This window comes from Oncorhynchus tshawytscha, linkage group LG01, assembly GCF_018296145.1.
Source record: "Oncorhynchus tshawytscha isolate Ot180627B linkage group LG01, Otsh_v2.0, whole genome shotgun sequence".
Lineage (NCBI taxonomy): Eukaryota > Metazoa > Chordata > Actinopteri > Salmoniformes > Salmonidae > Oncorhynchus > Oncorhynchus tshawytscha.
In genome coordinates this window covers 44,038,008-44,056,864 of record NC_056429.1, presented here as the reverse complement: position 1 = coordinate 44,056,864, position 18,857 = coordinate 44,038,008, and the positions used below count along the sequence as shown (strand labels likewise).

General features: G+C 42.6%; 1 protein-coding gene across 8 annotated transcripts in view; it reads right to left on the bottom strand.

Annotated features, from left to right (window-relative positions):
- The window catches only part of LOC112251009 (DENN/MADD domain containing 1B), a 174,065-nt gene that overhangs the window by 75,415 nt on the left and 79,793 nt on the right, over positions 1-18,857 (bottom strand). For all 8 annotated transcript variants that reach the window (XM_024421615.2, XM_024421624.2, XM_024421632.2 and 5 more), the window contains 2 exons: positions 14,018-14,067; positions 12,869-12,988 (listed from right to left, as the gene is read on the bottom strand). In XM_024421615.2, the coding sequence (XP_024277383.1) occupies positions 12,869-12,988; positions 14,018-14,067 (170 nt within the window). The remainder of the gene's footprint in view (positions 1-12,868; positions 12,989-14,017; positions 14,068-18,857) is intronic.

The following is an 18,857-nucleotide window of genomic DNA, read 5'->3' as shown; positions in this document are numbered from 1 at the left end:
CGAGGAGGGATGCCATGGTTTACAAGCATACTGATCCCAGATGCACAGTCCAGGCTCAGCCCAAGCCAACACACAGATGCACAGTCCAGGCTCAGCCCAAGCCAACACACAGATGCACAGTCCAGGCTCAGCCCAAGCCAACACACAGATGCACAGAAAGAAAAGCACTACCCACTGCCCCTTTTCACTTTTTTTCCCTCTCTTTTCCCTCTCCCCTCCCCTTATTTACATTTTAAAATAGACATTCCTTCTGGTTTTTCCTTATCAAATTCATGTTAAATAAATAAATAAAATGAAGAAGAAAAAAAAATTATACTGTAGTGTTTGTGTTATAGCTAATCGCAAAATACACCCACCAGAAGCCAAATGTATCTTGCAACATGGCTTTCTTTATATGGTTGACATATTCTTGGCGGAGTTAGTTGACTTCCTTTTGAGGTGGAATATGGCCAACATTTTGTTTTGGCTTGAAGGTTGCTCAGAAGAGAGAGCTCAGTGCATGTATAATGTTATGCAATCAAATAATACAAATGTGGTGAGGTATCGAAGTGAGGCATTGCATAATGACGTTGGATTATGTCACTTAAAATTGTTTTTAAAAAATGCTTTATTAACATTCATTAACTGAATGAAGGTGAAATATAAGAACAAAGAAATGAATGAATATTCTCAAAATGAAACTTACATTAAACAAAATGTGCGGGCATGCTGCATTAACAAAAGTCACTTGTTAAATTGAAATGGCTACCTGGCTGAAATGGCTAACAAAAATTCACTGCACAAAAAAATCACAATGAAACTTTAATGAAAATATGTATGTGTGTGAGAGACTTTTATTAGCCAGGGAAGTCCTGTAGAGGGAGACAGGGGATACTGGGTAGTTCTCAGGGCATGGGTCACTGGCTGCTCTGCAGACTGGAATTAACACACAACAAGAAAAAAACAATAAAGTCAACCTAAATGCAAATGTTCATATCACTAAATCTGCAAGGGGGCCAATGACACGGCGGTTCCCAGGCAAGTGCAGCCAAGCACACCAATCAGAGGGCCTGAGTGACCATTAACCTGAAACAATCAGCTCCTTAACATGTCAATATTTTGACGTCCGCATGAAGAGCTCACCGTAATCAGGTCACACTCTACAAACCCAAAATGTAATCAAATGCTGGCTAGACATTAAAATATAAATATGCCATGCTTTCAAACAAATAGGCAGTGGATATTTCTATGGGCTCGAGGCAGGGATGGGCAAAAAATGACAATGACTAAATACCCTAAAGATCAATGTATCAAAATAAACTAGAAAATACTTGAAATGTTTTAAATTCAAATACATGTGTTTTGTATTTTAAAATACAGAAATACATTTGCAAGTAGCTGGCCCAAAGAGCAACAACATTCTCAGTAAAGGTTACAGAAACCTTTTACTTGCTATGACTGTGATTATGTTGTTCTTTATCTACCTTAGTTGAATTCACCGACTGTAAGTCACTCTGGACAAGAGTGTCTGCTAAATGACCAAAATGAACTGCAAAGCACACTGGTTATTGTTATTGGCCTTGTTTCGAGGTCATGTCTAGATGGGATACAACTTAACCTAATTCCCCTAACCTGCTACGCGAATTATCTTAACCTGCTGCGTACGTTCTCCGAAACCTGTTTACGAGAAGTCTATTTTGACAAAAGCTGTATCCCTTCTAGACAAAACCTTGTTTCGGGGCGGAGATCATTAGAATAACACTCAGCATGCTCCATTTTTGTAAACACGTTTATATTTAGTTCATTTAGCAGTGCCATCAGACTTCTGATACCAATGAAAGTGGGGAAACAAAATGGTGAACCACTATAAAAAAAAATGTTGTAGAAAAGTATTTTGGTAGTTCAGCTCAGTGTAATCCAAATGACAAAATACTTAAAGTAATTCAGATGCATATAACAGAAACACTGCCCATCTCATTGTAGATGTGTTGAAGTTTATATTCAACATTAAAAGAGGGAGAAAAATCAATACAACCAAATTAATCCATACAACCAAATGAACATTTTCAAAGAATTCTGAACAGGTCATTGAAACAAAGACCAGTCATTATCAGTCTCATCAGGTCCTTTGTTTACAAAGCCAGGCTCCTGGACACTAATTCTTCACATTCCTCTCTCCTCTCTCTCTGTCCAGTCAGGCCTCACACACCGATTGGTGCATGTTTTTGTATAAAACGGATGATTATTTCTGAGCTATTTCCTGTGGTACAGTATGTGTTTCTTTTTTTCTTAAATGAAGCGATTTAAGAAATCATTGCTCCTCTCCTCACGTTAGCAGCTTAGGTCTGTTTGTGCTTCCTAAATCCCCAGATAGAGAGACATCCATCAATGTGTGTGGAGGCCCGGCTATCTCTCCAGCTGTTTTAAAACACACACATCACTCAAAGTACTGGATACTCCGAGTAAACCAGTTAAGTCTATGGCCAACTCACAAACTCTCCAACTGTATCTCCTACCACAACACAACCCCTCAGACTGTATCTCCTACCACAACACAACCCCTCAGACGGTATCTCCTACCACAACACAACCCCTCCGCCTGTATCTCCTACCACAACACAACCCCTCAGACTGTATTTCCTACCACAACACAACCCCTCAGACTGTATTTCCTACCACAACACAACCCCTCAGACTGTATATCCTACCACAACACAACCCCTCAGACTGTATTTCCTACCACAACACAACCCCTCAGACTGTATTTCCTACCACAACACAACCCCTCAGACTGTATATCCTACCACAACACAACCCCTCAGACTGTATTTCCTACCACAACACAACTCCTCAGACTGTATATCCTACCACAACACAACCCCTCAGACTGTATCTCCTACCACAACACAACCCCTCAGACTGTATTTCCTACCACAACACAACCCCTCAGACTGTATCTCCTACCACAACACAACCCCTCAGACTGTATCTCCTACCACAACACAACCCCTCAGACTGTATCTCCTACCACAACACAAACCTTCAGACTGTATCTCCTACAGCAGGGTTTCCAAAACTCTTGATTTTAATCCCTAGCACTACACAGCTGATTCAAATAACCAACTTAATTACATTTTGATGAGCTTGGTGGTAGTTGAACAAAATTAATATCTTTGTAGTGTTTTCAATAGTTAATAACATTTTTGGCTATGTACTGGTCTAGCGAACTACAGGAACTACACACTACTTTTTGACTAAAATAAAATATGGGTAAAGAACGCCTGAATTGACTTTCTTTTTCGGCATCAGATTATCATTTCAAACATTCTGTCAACATCTGACTCCACTGTTCTGGCAATTTAAGATTTAGATATGATACTTTTTCACAAAGTATACTGAATAAAAATATAAAACGCAACATGCAACAATTTCAAATATATACAGTTTATATAAGGAAATGAGTCAATTGAAATAAATAAATTATGCCCTAATCTATGGATTTCACATGACTGGGAATAGAGATGCATCTGTTGGTCACAGAAACCTTTAAAAAAGGTAGGGGCGTGGATAAGTCCGTATCTGGTGTGACCACCATTTACACCATGCAGTGTGACACATCTCCTTTGCATAGAGTTGATCAGGCTGTTGATTGTGGCCTATGGAATGTTGTCCCACTCCTCTTCAATGGTTGTGCGAAGTTGCTGGATATTGGCGGGAACTGCAACATGCTGTCGTCCACGTCGATCCAGAGCATTACAAACATGCTCAATGGGTTTGTGACATTTCTGGTGAGTATGCAGGCCATGGAAGAACTTGGACATTTTCAGCTTCCAGGAATTGTGTACAGATCCTTGGAACATGGGGCCGTGCAATAATCATGCTGAAACATGAGGTGATGGAGGCGGATGAATGGCACGACAATGGGCCTTAAGATCTCGTCACGGTATCTCTGTGCATTCAAATAGCTATTAATAAAATGGAATTGTGTTTGTTGTCCGTAACATATGCCTGCCCATACCATAACCCCACCGCCACCATGGGGCATTCTGTTCACAACATTGACATCAGCAAAACGCTCGCCCACCATACATATGGTCTTCACACGACACCATGCACATGGTCTGTGGTTGTGAGGCCGGTTGGACATACTGCCAAATTCTCTAAAACAACGTTGGAGGGGGCTTATGGCAGATAAATAAACTTTCTCTGACAACAGCTCTGGTGGACATTCCTGCAGTCAGCATGCCAATTGTGCACTCCCTCAAAACTTGAGACATCTGTGGCATTGTGTTGTGTGACAAAACTGCACATTTTAGAGTGGCCTTTTATTGTCCCAAGCACCTGTGTAATGATCATGCTGTTTAATCAGCGTCTTGATATGCCACACCTGTCATGTGGATGGATTATCTTTGCAAAGGAGAAATGCTCACTAACTTGGATTTAAACACATTTGTACCCCAAAACATTTTTATAATATTTTTGTGGGTATGGAAAATTTCAGGGATCTTTTATTTCAGCTCATGAAACATGGAACCAACACTTTACACGTTAAGTTTATATTTTTGTTGAGTGTAGATTGGATGACGTTAACTAAAGTTTATATTTTTGTTGAGTGTAGATTGGATGACGTTAACTAAAGTTTATATTTTTGTTGAGTGTAGTTTGGATGACGTTAACTAAAGTTACTTTGAAAAAGTAGTTAAGTAAACTATATGTTTAAGGGTAGCTTTATTGTAGTTTAACTTCTTCCAGTGTGAAGTAATTGGTAACTTGGTAAACTATATTTTCATAGTAGCTTCCCCAACACGGATCCCCTACCACAAAACAACCCGACTGTATCCTCTACACACAAAACAACCCCGCAGACTTTATCCCCTAACACAACCCCGTCGACTGTATTTCCTGACGACTAATCCTGAATTTAATTTGGTTGCTTGATCAAATACCTCCATGCATCAATCTGAACCTGCTAATCCTATAAATTAGTGTGCGCTGACATCAAAATAAAGTGATTTATGTGTAGGCTGGCACTGGACCAACCCATAGTTTTCTGGGAGCAATCAGAATGGTTTGAATGTGTTCGCATTCAATAAGTTGTTGGGGAGGAAGCAAATCCAGACTCATCGTGGAGAAGAAATGTTAGTGGGCGAGACGCTTGGCCGAAGCGATGTGGATGGGTAGCCAGGCAACAGACTGTATCCCCTACCACAACACAACCCCTCAGAGACTCTCCCATCTACACATAGATGGGCAGAACAGAAGATATAGGCTAGATGTGGTCAAATCCTTTTCGTTATGTCTTAATTCTTAAGACTTATATTCTCTAAAAGCTCAAATAAATTAACTGGTGTTTTTGTAACGACGCAAATTATGTAATTACCCATAAAAACAAATAGAAGAGAGAGAAGAGAGTTTTTTTCCCTGGTTTAGGGATATTATCAGAATAAACAAACTGCAATATCTCAATGCAAATAAATATCTACATATCTTTGGGCAGGTTAGGTTTTCATGTGATAAATAAACTACACCTGTTGGATGTTAAGCGCGGCACTGTTATTCATATTCCCTGGACGGGTCTTAAATCTCTCTTCACACCCACGGCCCTTAGTGAAAGTCAACTTGCACCTTGTAGCCAGCTCACTGGAAGATTTGATTATACCTTTACTTTCCCGGGTCAGAGGTTAAGTACAGGGAAGGAAATGTCCTCCGGCGTCTCGCTAAGTGACCACAAACTGGAGCGCCGACGTCCCTAAAAGGGAACCCAGGTCTCACCCGCCAAATAAAATCAAGGAAAACACCTTTTTTCATCTGAGACCCCTCTGACATGTCCAAGGGTGATTTGTCCCTAAATATGAGAGAGTGACCAAAAGAGGAGAGGAGGAGGAAGAAGAGTATGGAGGGGAAGGAAGAAAGAGTAAAATCGAAACATTCTGCCTCTTTGAAGAGGTTTTGGCCTGAAGGTAGCGTGGCCCTTTCAGCCTGGACTTTAGCCGCAGCACAACAAAGACCTGGCCACATAGAACTGTCCTACTCATTAAGCCACTTCCTTGTGTTAGCATAGGTGACAATTCTATACTCGGGGCACCTCAACAATCACAGGGACGCAAACTGTTTTACTTACCTTAGTTTTATATCCGGGGAACAGACTCATTAAATAAAAGGTAGCTAGCTAGAAGCCTCCTTTATCGCAAGTGCCTTCAGAAAGTATTCATACCCCTTGACCTTTTCCACATTTTGTTGCGTTACAATGTGGGATTAAAATAGATTGAATTGTAAAAAAAAAAAGAATCTCAACAATCAACACAAAATACCCCCATAATGAAATAGCAAAAACAGGTTTGTAGAAAGTTTTGAAAATGTATTACAAACAAAAAAGTTAAATGTCACATTTACATAACTATTCAGACCCTTTACTCAGTAAACGATGAAGAACCTTTGGCAGTGATTACAGCCTTGAATCTTCTTGGGTATGACGCGCATGCTTGGCACACCTGTATTTGGGGAGTGTCTCCCATTCTTCTCTGCAGATCCTCTCAAGATCTCAGGTTGGATGGGGAGCATTGCTGCACAGCTATTTTCAGGTCTCTCCAGAGATGTTCGATCGGGTTCAAGTTCGGGCTCTGGCTGGGCCACTCAAGGATATTCAGAGACTTGTTCCGAAGCCACTCCGAGTTGTCTTGGCTGTGTGCTTAGGGTTGTTGTCCTGTTGGAAGGTGAACCTTTGCCCCAGTCTGAGGTCCTGAGCGCTCTGGAGCAGGTTTTCATCAAGGATCTCTCTGTACTTTGCTCCGTTCATCTTTCCCTCGATCCTAACCAGTCTCCCAGTCCCTGTAACTGAAAAACATCCCCACAGCATGATGCTGCCACCACCATGCTTCACCGAAGGCATGGTGCCAGGTTTCATCAGACCAGAGAATCTTGTTTCTCATGGTCTGAGAGTCTTTAGCTGTCTTTTGGCAAACTCCAATTGGGATGTCATGTGCCTTTTACTGAGGAGTGGATTCCATCTGGACACCCTACCATAAAGGCCTGATTGGTGGAGTGCTGCAGAGATGGTTGTCCTTCTGGAAGGTTCTCCCATCTCAACAAAGTAACTCTGCGGCTCAGTCAGAGTGACCATCACATTCTTGGTCACCTCCCCAACCAAGGCCCTTCTCCCCCGATTTCAGTTTGGCCGGGTGATCAGCTCTAGGAAGCTCCATTTAAGAATGATGGAGGCCACTGTGTTCTTGGGGACCTTCAATGCTGCAGACATTTTTTGGTACCCTTCCCCAGATCTTTGCCTCGACCCAATCCTGTCTCGAAGCTCTATGGACAATTCCTTCGACCTCAGGGCTTGGTTTTTGCTCTGACATGCACTTCCAATTGTGGGACCTTCTATAGACAGGTGTGTGCCTTTCAAAATCATGTCCAATTGGATTTACCAGAGGTGGACTCCAATGAAGTTGTAGAAACATCTCAAGGATGATCAATGGAAACAGGATGCACCTGAGCTTAATTTCGAGCCTCGTAGCAAAGGATCTGAATACTTATGTAAATGTGTTTTTTCTGTTTTAAATGTTTAATACATTAGCAAAACTTTCTAAACCCCTGTTTTGTTTGTCATTATGGGGTATTGTGTGTAGATTGTTGAGGAAATGTAACGTAATAAATAAGGCTGTAACGTAACAAAATGTGGGGGAAAATCAAGGGGTCTGAATACTTTCTGAATGCACTGTATATATACAGTTGAAGTCGGAAGTTTACATACACCTTAGCCAAATACATTTCATCTCAGTTTTTCACAATATCTGACATTTAATCCAAGTAAAAATTCCCTGTCTTAGGTCAGTTAGGATCACCACTTTATTTTAAGAATTTGAAATGTCAGAATAATAGTAGAAAGAATGATTTATTTCAGCTTTTATTTCTTTCATCACATTCCCAGTGGGTCAGAAGTTTACATACACTCAATTAGTATTTGGTAGCATTGCCTTTAAATTGTTTAACTTGGGTCAAATGTTCCGGGTAGCCTTCCACAAGCTTCCCACAATAAGTTGGGTGAATTTTGGCCCATTCCTCCTGACAGAGCTGGTGTAACTGAGTCAGGTTTGTTGGCCTCCTTGCTTGCACACACTTTTTCAGTTCTGCCCACAAATCTTCTATAGGATTGAGGTCAGTGCTTTGTGATGGCCACTCCAATACCTTAAGCTATTCTGCCACAACTTTGGAATGCATTTCCCATTTGGAAGACCCATTTGTGACCAAGCTTTAACTTCCTGACTGATGTATTGAGATGTTGCTTCAATACATCCACATAATTGTCCTCCCTCATGACGCCATCTATTTTGTGATGTGCACCAGTACCTCCTGCAGCAAAGCTCCCCCACAACATGATGCTGCCACCCCTGTGCTTCACGGTTTGAATGGTGTTCTTCGGCTTGCAAGCCTCCCCCTTTATCCTCCAAACATAACGATGGCCATTATGGCCAAACAGTTCTATTTTTGTTTCATCAGACCAGAGGACATTTCTCCAAAAAGTACGATCTTTGTCCCCATGTGCAGTTGCAAACCGTAGTCTGGCTTTCTTATGGCAGTTTTGGAGCAGTGGCTTCTTCCTTGCTGAGTGGCCTTTCAGGTTATGTCGCCATAGGACTCGTTTTACTGTGGATACAGATACTTTTGTACCTGTTTCCTCCAGCATCTTCACAAGGTCCTTTGCTGTTGTTCTGTGATTGATTTGCACTTTTCGCACCAAAGTATGTTCATCTCTAGGAGACAGAACGTGTCTCCTTCCTGAGCGGCATGACGGCTGTGTGGTCCCATGGTGTTTATACTTACGTACTACTCTTTGTACAGATGAACGTGGTACCTTCAGGCTTTTGGAAATTGCTCCCAAGGATGAAACAGACCTGTGGAGGTCTACAATTATTTTTCTGAGGTCTTGGCTGATTTCTTTTGATTTTCCCATGATGTCAAGCAAAGAGGCACTGTGTTTCAAGGTAGGCCCTCAAAAACATCCACAGGTACACCTCCAATTGACTCAAATGATGTCAATTAGCCTATCAGAATAAAGCTATGACATAATTTTCTCTAATTTTCCAAGCTGTTTAAAGGCACAGTCAACTCAGTGTTTTTAAACTTCTGACCCACTGGAATTGTGATACAGTGAATTATAAGTTAAATAATCTGACTGTAAACAATTGTTGGAAAAATGACTTGTGTCATGCACAAAGTAGATGTCCTAACCGACTTGCCAAAACTATAGTTTGTTAACAAGGAATTTGTGGAGTGGTTGAAAAACAAGTTTGTTTTTTAAATTGTATTTCTCACCCCTTTTTCTCCCCAATTTCATGGTATCGAATTGGTAGTAGTTACAGTATTGTCTCGTCGCTGCAACTCCTGTACGGACTTGGGAGAGGCAAAGGTCGAGAGCCATGCGTCCTCCGAAACACAACCCAACCAAGCCGCACTGCTTCTTGACACAATGCCCATCCAACCCGGAAGCCAGCTGCACCAATGTGTCGGAGGAAACACCGTACACCTGGCGACCGTGTCAGCGTACACTGCGCCCGACCCGCCACAAAAGTCGCTAGTGAGCAATGAGACAAGGATAGCCCTGCCGGCCAAACCCTCCCTAACTCAGACGATGCTGGGCCAAATGTGCGCCGCCCCATGGGTACCCCGGTCGCGGCTGGCTGCGACAGAGGAAAAACAAGTTTTAATGACTCCAACCTAAGTGTATGTAAACCTCCGACTTCAACTGTGTGTGTGTGTGTGTGTGTGTGTGTGTTATGTGTGTATATATATATATATATATATATAAATCATCATATATATGTATAAAAATAAAACACTAATATACTAATATATCTTGATTTAGATAAGTATTCAACGCACTAAGTCAATACATGTTAGAATCATCTTTGGCAGTGATGAATTTCTGGGTAAGTCTCTAATATCTTTGCACACCTGGATTGTACAATATTGGCACTTTGTTTTTTATTCTTCAAGCTTTGTTAAGTTGGTTGTTGATCATTGTTGTAAAGCCATGTCCAAGTCTTGCCATAGGCCACTCAGGAACATTCAATGTCGTCTTGGTAAGAAACTGCAGCGCATATTTGGACTGTGTTTTAGGTTATTGTCCTGCTGAAAGGTGAATTTGTCTCCCAGTGTCTGTTGGAAAGAAGACTAACCCAGGTTTTCCTATAGGATGTTGCCTGAACTTAGCTCTATTCTGTTTTTGTCTTGTTTTTTAAACCCCACTAGTCCTAACATGATGTAGCCACCACCATGATTGAAAATATGAAGAGTGGTACTCAGTGATGTGTTTGTTGTGTTGGATTTTCCCAAACCTAACACTTTGTATTCGGAACAAAGTTTGCCACGTTTTTTTTGCAGTTTTACTTTAATGCCTTAATGTAAACAGGATGCATGTTTTGAATATTTTAATTCTGTGCAGGTTTCTGTCTTTTCACTCTATCAATAAGGTTAGTATTGGGGAGTAACTACAATCTTGTTGATCCATCCTCAGTTTAATTGCTGTGATAGGAGAAAACTTTGTAACTGTTTTGAAGTCACCATTGTCCTCATGGTGAAATCCCCAAAATCTTCCTCTCCAGCAACTCAGTTAGGAAGGACACCTGTATCTTTGTAGCGACTGGGTGTATTGATACACTATCCAAAGTGTAATTAATAACTTTACCATCCTCAAAGGGCTATTCAATGTCTGCTTTTTAGTTGTTTTTTTACTCATCTACCAATAGGTGCCCTTTCTTTGTGAGGCATTGGAAAACCTTCCGAGTCTTTGTGGTTGAATCTGTGTTTGAAATTCACTGTTCGACTGACGGACCTTACAGATAATTATGCGTGTGGAGTAAAGAGATGAGGTAGCCAATAAAAAAATCATGTTAAACACTATTATTGCAACTCAAAGTGAGTCTTTGCAACTTATTATGTGACTTTTAAAGTAAATGTTTACTTTGAATACTTGAGGCATTTCAGCTTTTCATTTTTAATTCAGTTGTAAAAATGTAGAGAAATATAATTTCACTTTGACATTATGAGGTATTGTGTGTAGGCCAACGACAAAACAAATCTCAATTCATAACATTTTTAATGCAGGCTGTCACATTTTACTTTTAAAGTCAAGTCAAGGGGTGTGAATACTTTGTGAAGGCAATGTCTCTGTCTCATTTGATCACTACATACTGTAGATTTAAAAGGATTATTCAATATGATCACAACTTGGATTGCTTATCTAAGAATTCCCAACTTCCTTCCATTTCTGCATTTCTCAAATAAAGCAAACTGGGCAAAAAAAAAAATATTAATTCTACTTTGTATTACTAATATGTAAATATATATATAATATTTCACATTTCTAAACCATGAGGTATCTAAAATATGCATGTCTTTGTAATCATGATTTAAACTATTTTCACTAACCTTTTTTCGCCACACAGTGGGTCTATTTACGAGGCAAAAAAAGGAGGCAGCAAAAACAAACTGAAGTCTTTAAAACACACTCACAGAATATTTTTTTTCTTTCTATACATTTCTTATTATGAATGAAGCAAGCCATGCAAACTGTTCAGAATGCATAATGAATTTTATACATCATATGTCAAATGAATTAGCATGTGGGACTCAGAGAGGGGGACAGGGGAGTCTCTGCTAATTGGCAGCGAGGCTTCATGCATAATTATGGGCAAAGCGGCTTCCTTTGCCGTGCTTCTGTGCCTGTAGCCGAATAACGAGGAGAAAGACAAAAAAGAAAAAGGAAAACAAAGGGCATGGTGGTGGCTGGCCGGGATGGGCGGGTGTGTGTGGAGGGAGGGGGTGGAGGGCGGAGGTGGGGGGCAGCTCATCTCGACAGCAGCTCATCAAGAACAAGATAAACCCTGCGGCTGCCAGTCAATATCCACACAACACACACTACCTCACGACACTTAGGCAATTACTGCATTTAGTTTAGCATATGAGAAATTCGTTTTTTTCGATAATGTTTTTTCATTATTGTTTTTGGACTGTGCAAATTCCCATTAATTCTGTGGTTTGTTCAACTATATTGTTTAATTAATGAAATGTTTGTTATTTAAATTGTTAATATAAAATATAAAAGTTTCTAAGGCCCTATTAAATAATTTTTACTAAAATGTCTTTATGTGCATTAATAATAAAAGATGACATTTGAGATAAATCCAGGCTGTGCTAAACGATATCTCGAGAGGGAGTTGAAATTACAATTCACTATTAAAATAATTCTTCATAGTTGTCATAGTAAATGATAGATTGTTCCTAATTGACTCCGGGTTAAATAAATGAACTAAATTAATAACATTATAGGGACCAAACTAATATGGAATTCATGAGTTTAGAATATTTCTGTAACTGGGCATGAAGAAATTGAAGAGGGTAACACTCTGATTCACACTGCTTCCAAAAGAGAACCCCACTCTCTCGACAATCAATTAAGAAATGTAATCTGCATGTGACTGACGTGAGGATATTACAAACAGTTGGTATTTATGAATAAGTAACATGTCAATAATATAGATGTCTTTCCTCATGAAAAAGGCAATTGTGACAAAACCCTTTTCAGAAAAAAAACAAAACATGAATGACTAACTGATTGATGCAATCGGTCAATAGATAAAACAGGGCTATTCAACTCTTACCCTATGAGGTCTGGAGCCTGCTGATTTTCTGTTCCACCTGATAATTAGTTGCACACACCTGGTGTCCCAGGTCTAAAATCAGTCACAGATTAGACGGGAACAATGGGGGAAAAACGCAGTGGAACTGGCTTCGAGGTCCAGAGTTGAGTTTGAGGGTGCTAAAGAATAAGCTTCCTTACTTAAATGTACTCGAGATCAAAGTCTACTAAATATGTGTGAGCGTGTTGTACCTGAGCAGACAGATGCAGACACGGCAGCCGGAAGTGAGTCTGCAGAAGCCAAACCTCTGCTTGCTCTCGATGTCCGTCAGCACAAAGGTAAAGTTCTGGCCCACCTGACTCTGGGAAACCCTGAGAAACGCACACACACGTACGGTAGAGAGAGAACACACCATTAACACTCGACCAATTACCTCAAGAAATACAGTATGACCACACAGTCACATATGGAACAGAAATAACAAATCATTACTTCACAAGCACACATGGGAACATTTCAGTCCAGGGAATCATGACAATCAGACCAGTGAAAGTAATGTAATGGTTTCAGTTAAATAGAAAATTAGAAATTCCTTATTACCACATTATCACAGCAGAGGAAAGCAATGACAAACGTATTATAACATTATAAAGATACAGTATTTTTTTTTAATTGGGAAAAGTAACTACTCCCCCAACGCTTAGTCGAAGTCCCTCGACCTCACCTCTAAACTTTTTCGATATGATTCTGGCTACAGTCCCTGACTGTTGAGTGTGTGTGAGTTGGGCATGTGCGTTTCTTATGAAGTTCCATCACTAGATGGCAGCAGTAAAGCTCGCGTGGAGAACAGCACAGCTCAGGAAATCCCAACCCCCACCCCCTTACCTCCTAACTATACAATGGCACTTTTCCAATGTCATTTTCCAGGCTACAAAATAAGAGCAGAATCCTCTACAGAGGGCTGCTTTTCAAATCAGACTGGTACCAAATCTAGAGATATAGTTATTCAATCAAAGACAAACACATGATACAAGCGAGACATACACATATATGCAGACAGACAGAAATGCATACAAAAGCACACGCGGGTACACACACACACACACACACACACAAAATAGCACACCCACACCGTGGTGGGAGTGAGATCAAATGGCTTGGCATGGGTTGGGCAGGGAGCAGGGAGCAGACTGGCTTGGTGTTTAGGAGACTAAGAGAGGCTTTTGGCTTCAACTACACCACCAGCTGTTAACAACAGACTCCACACGCCATCGCTCCACAGCATACACACACAGCTCTCCTGTTACTAAAACATATTAGTGTGTGTGTGTCCCTGTGTTGGTAGGGTAGAGTACAGGACTATTAGCAGGGGAGCAGGGGGAAGGAATCCTGTTCCTTACCTCTCCACATCGAAGGGGAAGCAGAACTTGGGTATCGTCTGGAGAAACTCCTGAGAACCAGAATAACACAGCCACTGATTAGACAACACTGGCATAACATAAACAACAAACCAATGACAAAATCAACAGTCACACTTCAGTAACAAGCCAGTATAGATGTTTTATATAATGCTACTTATACATGTTTAAAAACTATGGAATACTCAATGCATTAATAGTAAGAACACTACTTATATAACGTTTATTATTAATAAATTAATGTATTTTTGTGTTGATACACCACCCTGTAAGTTTAGCCTAATCAAATATATTTAATCAATAACATTACTTGTTGAACAAAGACTAATTCAAAGTCTGATAGTGAGCTCATTAAAAGAATCTCATTAAATAATTCAATTAGGCTAAATAACCAAAATACACAGAAACAACTTAATCCCCAGAGCTGATAAGTGTTTCAGTTGAGAGAATCAGGGAAAAGGTTTTCCTTTCTATAGGTCCAGACCCATAGCTTAAATAATTACCTACGATTACTTACAGTACATCGATTATCAGGGGTGATGGCGGTGAAAGAGGGAGGGAGGCCGGGAGGGAGGGAGGGATGGAAGGAGTTAGGGAGGGAGGCAGGGATAGAGGGATGGAGGAGAGAAGAGAGAAAGACCTATAGGTGGTGGCAGATTGCTGTGACAATAGGCTAAGCAGCTCTGGGGGTACGGAACAGGCAGGGGGGTAGAGCCTTAAGGGCTTTATCTCCCAACACCTCCCCTGTGGGGAGGGGGAGTAATTGGGGGACAGGAGCAGAGCAGAGCACCATATGGGTTAGCTGAGCCAGCCACCACTTCTGTCTGTCTGACTGAGGTTGGTCCTGGGTCTGTGTGTCTGTCTGGCACAGCAGCCTAGCCATGGGGAACAACCACTGATCCCCCTCGATCACTAGACAAAGCTGCCTGCCACCATAACCACAGGCAACAAGGAACAGAGATATGAGGGTGGGGGTAGTGTGTGTGTGTGTGTGTGTGTGTGTGTGTGTGTGTGTGTGTGTGTGTGTGTGTGTGTGTGTGTGTGTGTGTGTGTGTGTGGCGTATCAGTGTGTAGGAAGGCTGTGTGGCTATAAAACTGTCACACACGTCTGAGCCGCCACCGCCGTATGGACTCACTACTATTATTAACCGCCATGTAGGAACACCAATATGTTTCGGAGAGCCTAGCTTAGTGTTGTACATATGGCACACAGAAAACACACATACTCCATCTCTCTTCAAATAAAAACGTATGGGTTGCCGGATTCCGTAACGGCCATAGCCCCGCCCACATGTGTTGACAGGCAAAAGTGACAGTCCCTGAGCCATGGAGACCGACAAGATCACAGATACAACAAAAGTGTGTGTGTGTGATGTAGGCATATATACAGAAAAACAGATGGCCATCTCTCTCAATGTACACAACATTCCAACACCATCTCTCTCTCCCTTCCTTCTCCAACAAGCATCTCTCTCTCTCTCTCTCTCCCCCCCCTTCCTCCTCCATTCCTCCAGGTGATGTGTGGGACCTCCAGTATACCAGGGGGATCCAAGACTGGGGGGGAGGGATGTTGCCACTGTTGTTGTTGTTATTCTGTTGTACACTACTTCCTCTCCCCTCCTCCTCCTTGCGAACCGTTTTCCCAAGACAAAAGAATATAAAGCAGCTAATACATTTGTAGCTCTGAAGGCATGTATGTGTGTGTGTGTGTGTGTGTGTGTGTGTGCGCGCGCGTGTAGAGGCTGCATTATTTATTGGAGGTAGAGACAGGGGTATCACTCAGTGAGACAGCACACTCAGCTCCCCTAGCGGAGGTCTGGCATCACAGCTAACTACAGCACAGTTCAGGGCCTGCCTCTGTTTCTGCCTATGCATAGCCTTTACAACCCTTCCCAACATAGCTACAGCAGGCAGGTCTTCCCTTCCACACTGGCCTGTCTCTGCCTCGGCCTGTTCTTCCCCATGGTGCTAACATGGAGCCCACTTTGTTCTGTTGTCTATGGACCACCAATGGACGGATCACCAATAGGTCACCAACAGCTCTCTGAGGGCAGAGAGCTGACAACAGGCTGGGGCTGATAGCCCTTAAACCCAGCTCAGTGTTGGGAGAGGGAACCCACTGTGTACTGTGGAGTGGACCACTGTTTAAAACATTTAGCATTTTAGTAATTTAGCAGACGCTCTTATCCAGAGTGACTTCCAATTAGTGCATTCATCTTAAGATAGTTAGGTGAGTCAACAACACATCACAATCGTGTCAAGTGCAGGGCTGTATAGGAGCGGATCGCGAGCTTTGAGTTCCTCTGTGTCCACGTCACTAAGGAACTATCATGGTCCAAACACACCAACACAGTCATAAAAAGGGCATGACAACGCCTCTTCTCCTTAGGAATCGCGGAATATGTTCTGGGATTCATCCGATAGCTTTGAGGAAGATACCACATCATCCCCACAACGTACGTACATATCCCAACAAGAAGCCATGGATGACAGGCAACATCCACACTAAGCTAAAGACTAGAGCTGTCGCTTTCAAGGAGCGAGACACTAATCCAGACGCTTATAAGAAATCATGCTATGCCCTGGGATGAACAATCAAACAGGACTAAGATTGAATCCTACTACACTGATGCTCATTGGATGTGCCAGGGCTTGCAAACTACTACGGATTACAAAGGGAAGCTCAGCCACGAGCTGCCCAGTGACACGAGTCTACCAGACAAGCTAAATTACTTCTATGCGCGCTTTGAGGTAAGCAATACTGAAGCATGAGAGCACCAAATGTTCCGGACGACTGTGTTATCATGCTCTCCGTAGCCAATGTAAGTAAGACCTTTAAACAACATTCACAAGGCCAGATTAACAGGACGTGTACTCAGAGCATGAGCTGACCAACTGGCAAGTGTCTTCACTGACATTTTCAACCTCTCCCTGACCTAGTCTGTAATACCTACATGTTTCAAGCAGACCATCATAGTCCCTGTGCCCAAGAGCGCCAAGTTAACTTGCTTAAATTACTACTGACTCATAGCACTCACATCTGTAGCCATTAAGTGCTTGACTACAGCTCAGCGTTCAACACCATACTGCCCTCAAAGCTCATCACTATGCTCAGGACCCTAGGGCTAAACACCTTCACATCGACGTAGGCAAGCACCAGGGTCTTGAAGATGATGCAAGCTTTGACTGGAAGCCAGTGGAGTGTGCGGAGAAGCGGGGTGACATGGGAAAACTGAGAAAGTTTGAACACCAAGTGGGCTGTGGGATTCTGAATAAATTACAGGGGTTTGATGCCACAAGCGGGGAGCCCAGCCAACAGAGAGTTGCAGTAGACTAGATGGGAGATGACAAGTGTCTGGATAAGGACCTGGAGCCACTTCCTGTGTGAGGAATAATCGTACTCTACGGATGTTGTAGAGCATGAACCTGCAGGAGCGAGTTATGTTCGCAGAGAATGGGTCACGCCAAGGTTCTTTGCACTCTGGGAAGAGGACACTGTGGAGTTGTCAACCATGATGCAAAGGTCTTGCCTTTGGGGAGGCCTTCCCCGGAAGTAAGAGCAGCTCCATTTTGTCAAGGTTGAGCTTGAGACAGTGGGCCAACATCCAAGCTGGGATGTCTGCCAGGCACACAGAGATGCATGTCGCCACCTGGGTGTCAGAAGGGGAGAAGGAGAAAAAGTAGTTGAGTGTCATCCGCACAGCAATGATAGGAGAGAACATGTGAGGACATGACAAGAGCCGAGTGACTTGGTGTACGGAGAGAAGAGGTGAGGGACTAGAACTGAGCCCTGGGAGACACCAGTAGTGAGAGTACGTGGTACAGACACAGATCATCTCCACGTAGGATGCAATCCAAGAGTGTGCAGAGCCTCAGACACCCAGCCCTGAGAGGACGATCTGATGGTTCATGGCATCGAAGGCAGCGGATAGATTAAGGAGGATATGAAAATAGGAGCAAGAGAGTCAGCTGCGGCAGTGCGGAGAGCCTCCGTGACACCGAGGAGAGCAGTCTCGGTTGAGTGAGCCGCCCTGAACCCTGACTGGTTATGGATCAAGAAGATCGTTCTGAGAGTGATGGCGAGACAGTTTGACCAGAGCACGCTCAAGTTTTTTGGAAATAAAAGAAAGAAGAGATACAGGTATGTCATTTTTGATGAGTTGATGAAGGAAGGGAGGAATGGGAGAAGGCCTCCGGAGATAGTCTAGAGGCGGGAGGAGGGGATTGGGTTGAGCGGGAAGGTTTGTCAAGCGGCTGGACCTCAGTAGTCGCAGGATTTCATCTGAAGAGAGCGGGGAGAAAGAAGTCAAGGCGTAGGGTAGTTCTGTGTGAGTGGGACCAGTGTACTCAATAGGCTGAGTGAATAAGGAGCGGATGTCGTCAACCTTCTTTTGACGACAAAGTGGTTGAAAAAGTTGTCAACAGAGAGGGAGGGAGGAGTGGAGGATTAAGGAAGGAGGAGAAGGTGGAAAAGAGTTTCCTAGGGTTATAGGTAGAAGCTTGACATTTAGAGTGACAGAAAGTGGCTTTAGCAGCAGATACAGAGGATGGACTGAAAGGACAATAACTAAACTCCCGGAGGACCTCCCCTCAATTTTCACTCAGCTGCCGTAGACAATCTGTAAGCCCGGAATGAGTCACTCAGCCACGAAGAAGGAGGGGAGGGCCGAGTCGGCCAGCCCGGAAAGGGGACGGTGCGAGGCATAGGATGTGGAAAGCGAGGAGAGTAGGGTCAAAGAGGCAGAATCAGTAGATGGAAGGGAGAAGGATTTATCCGAAGGAAGAGAGGATAGGATAGAAGAGGAGAGAGTAGCAGGAGAGA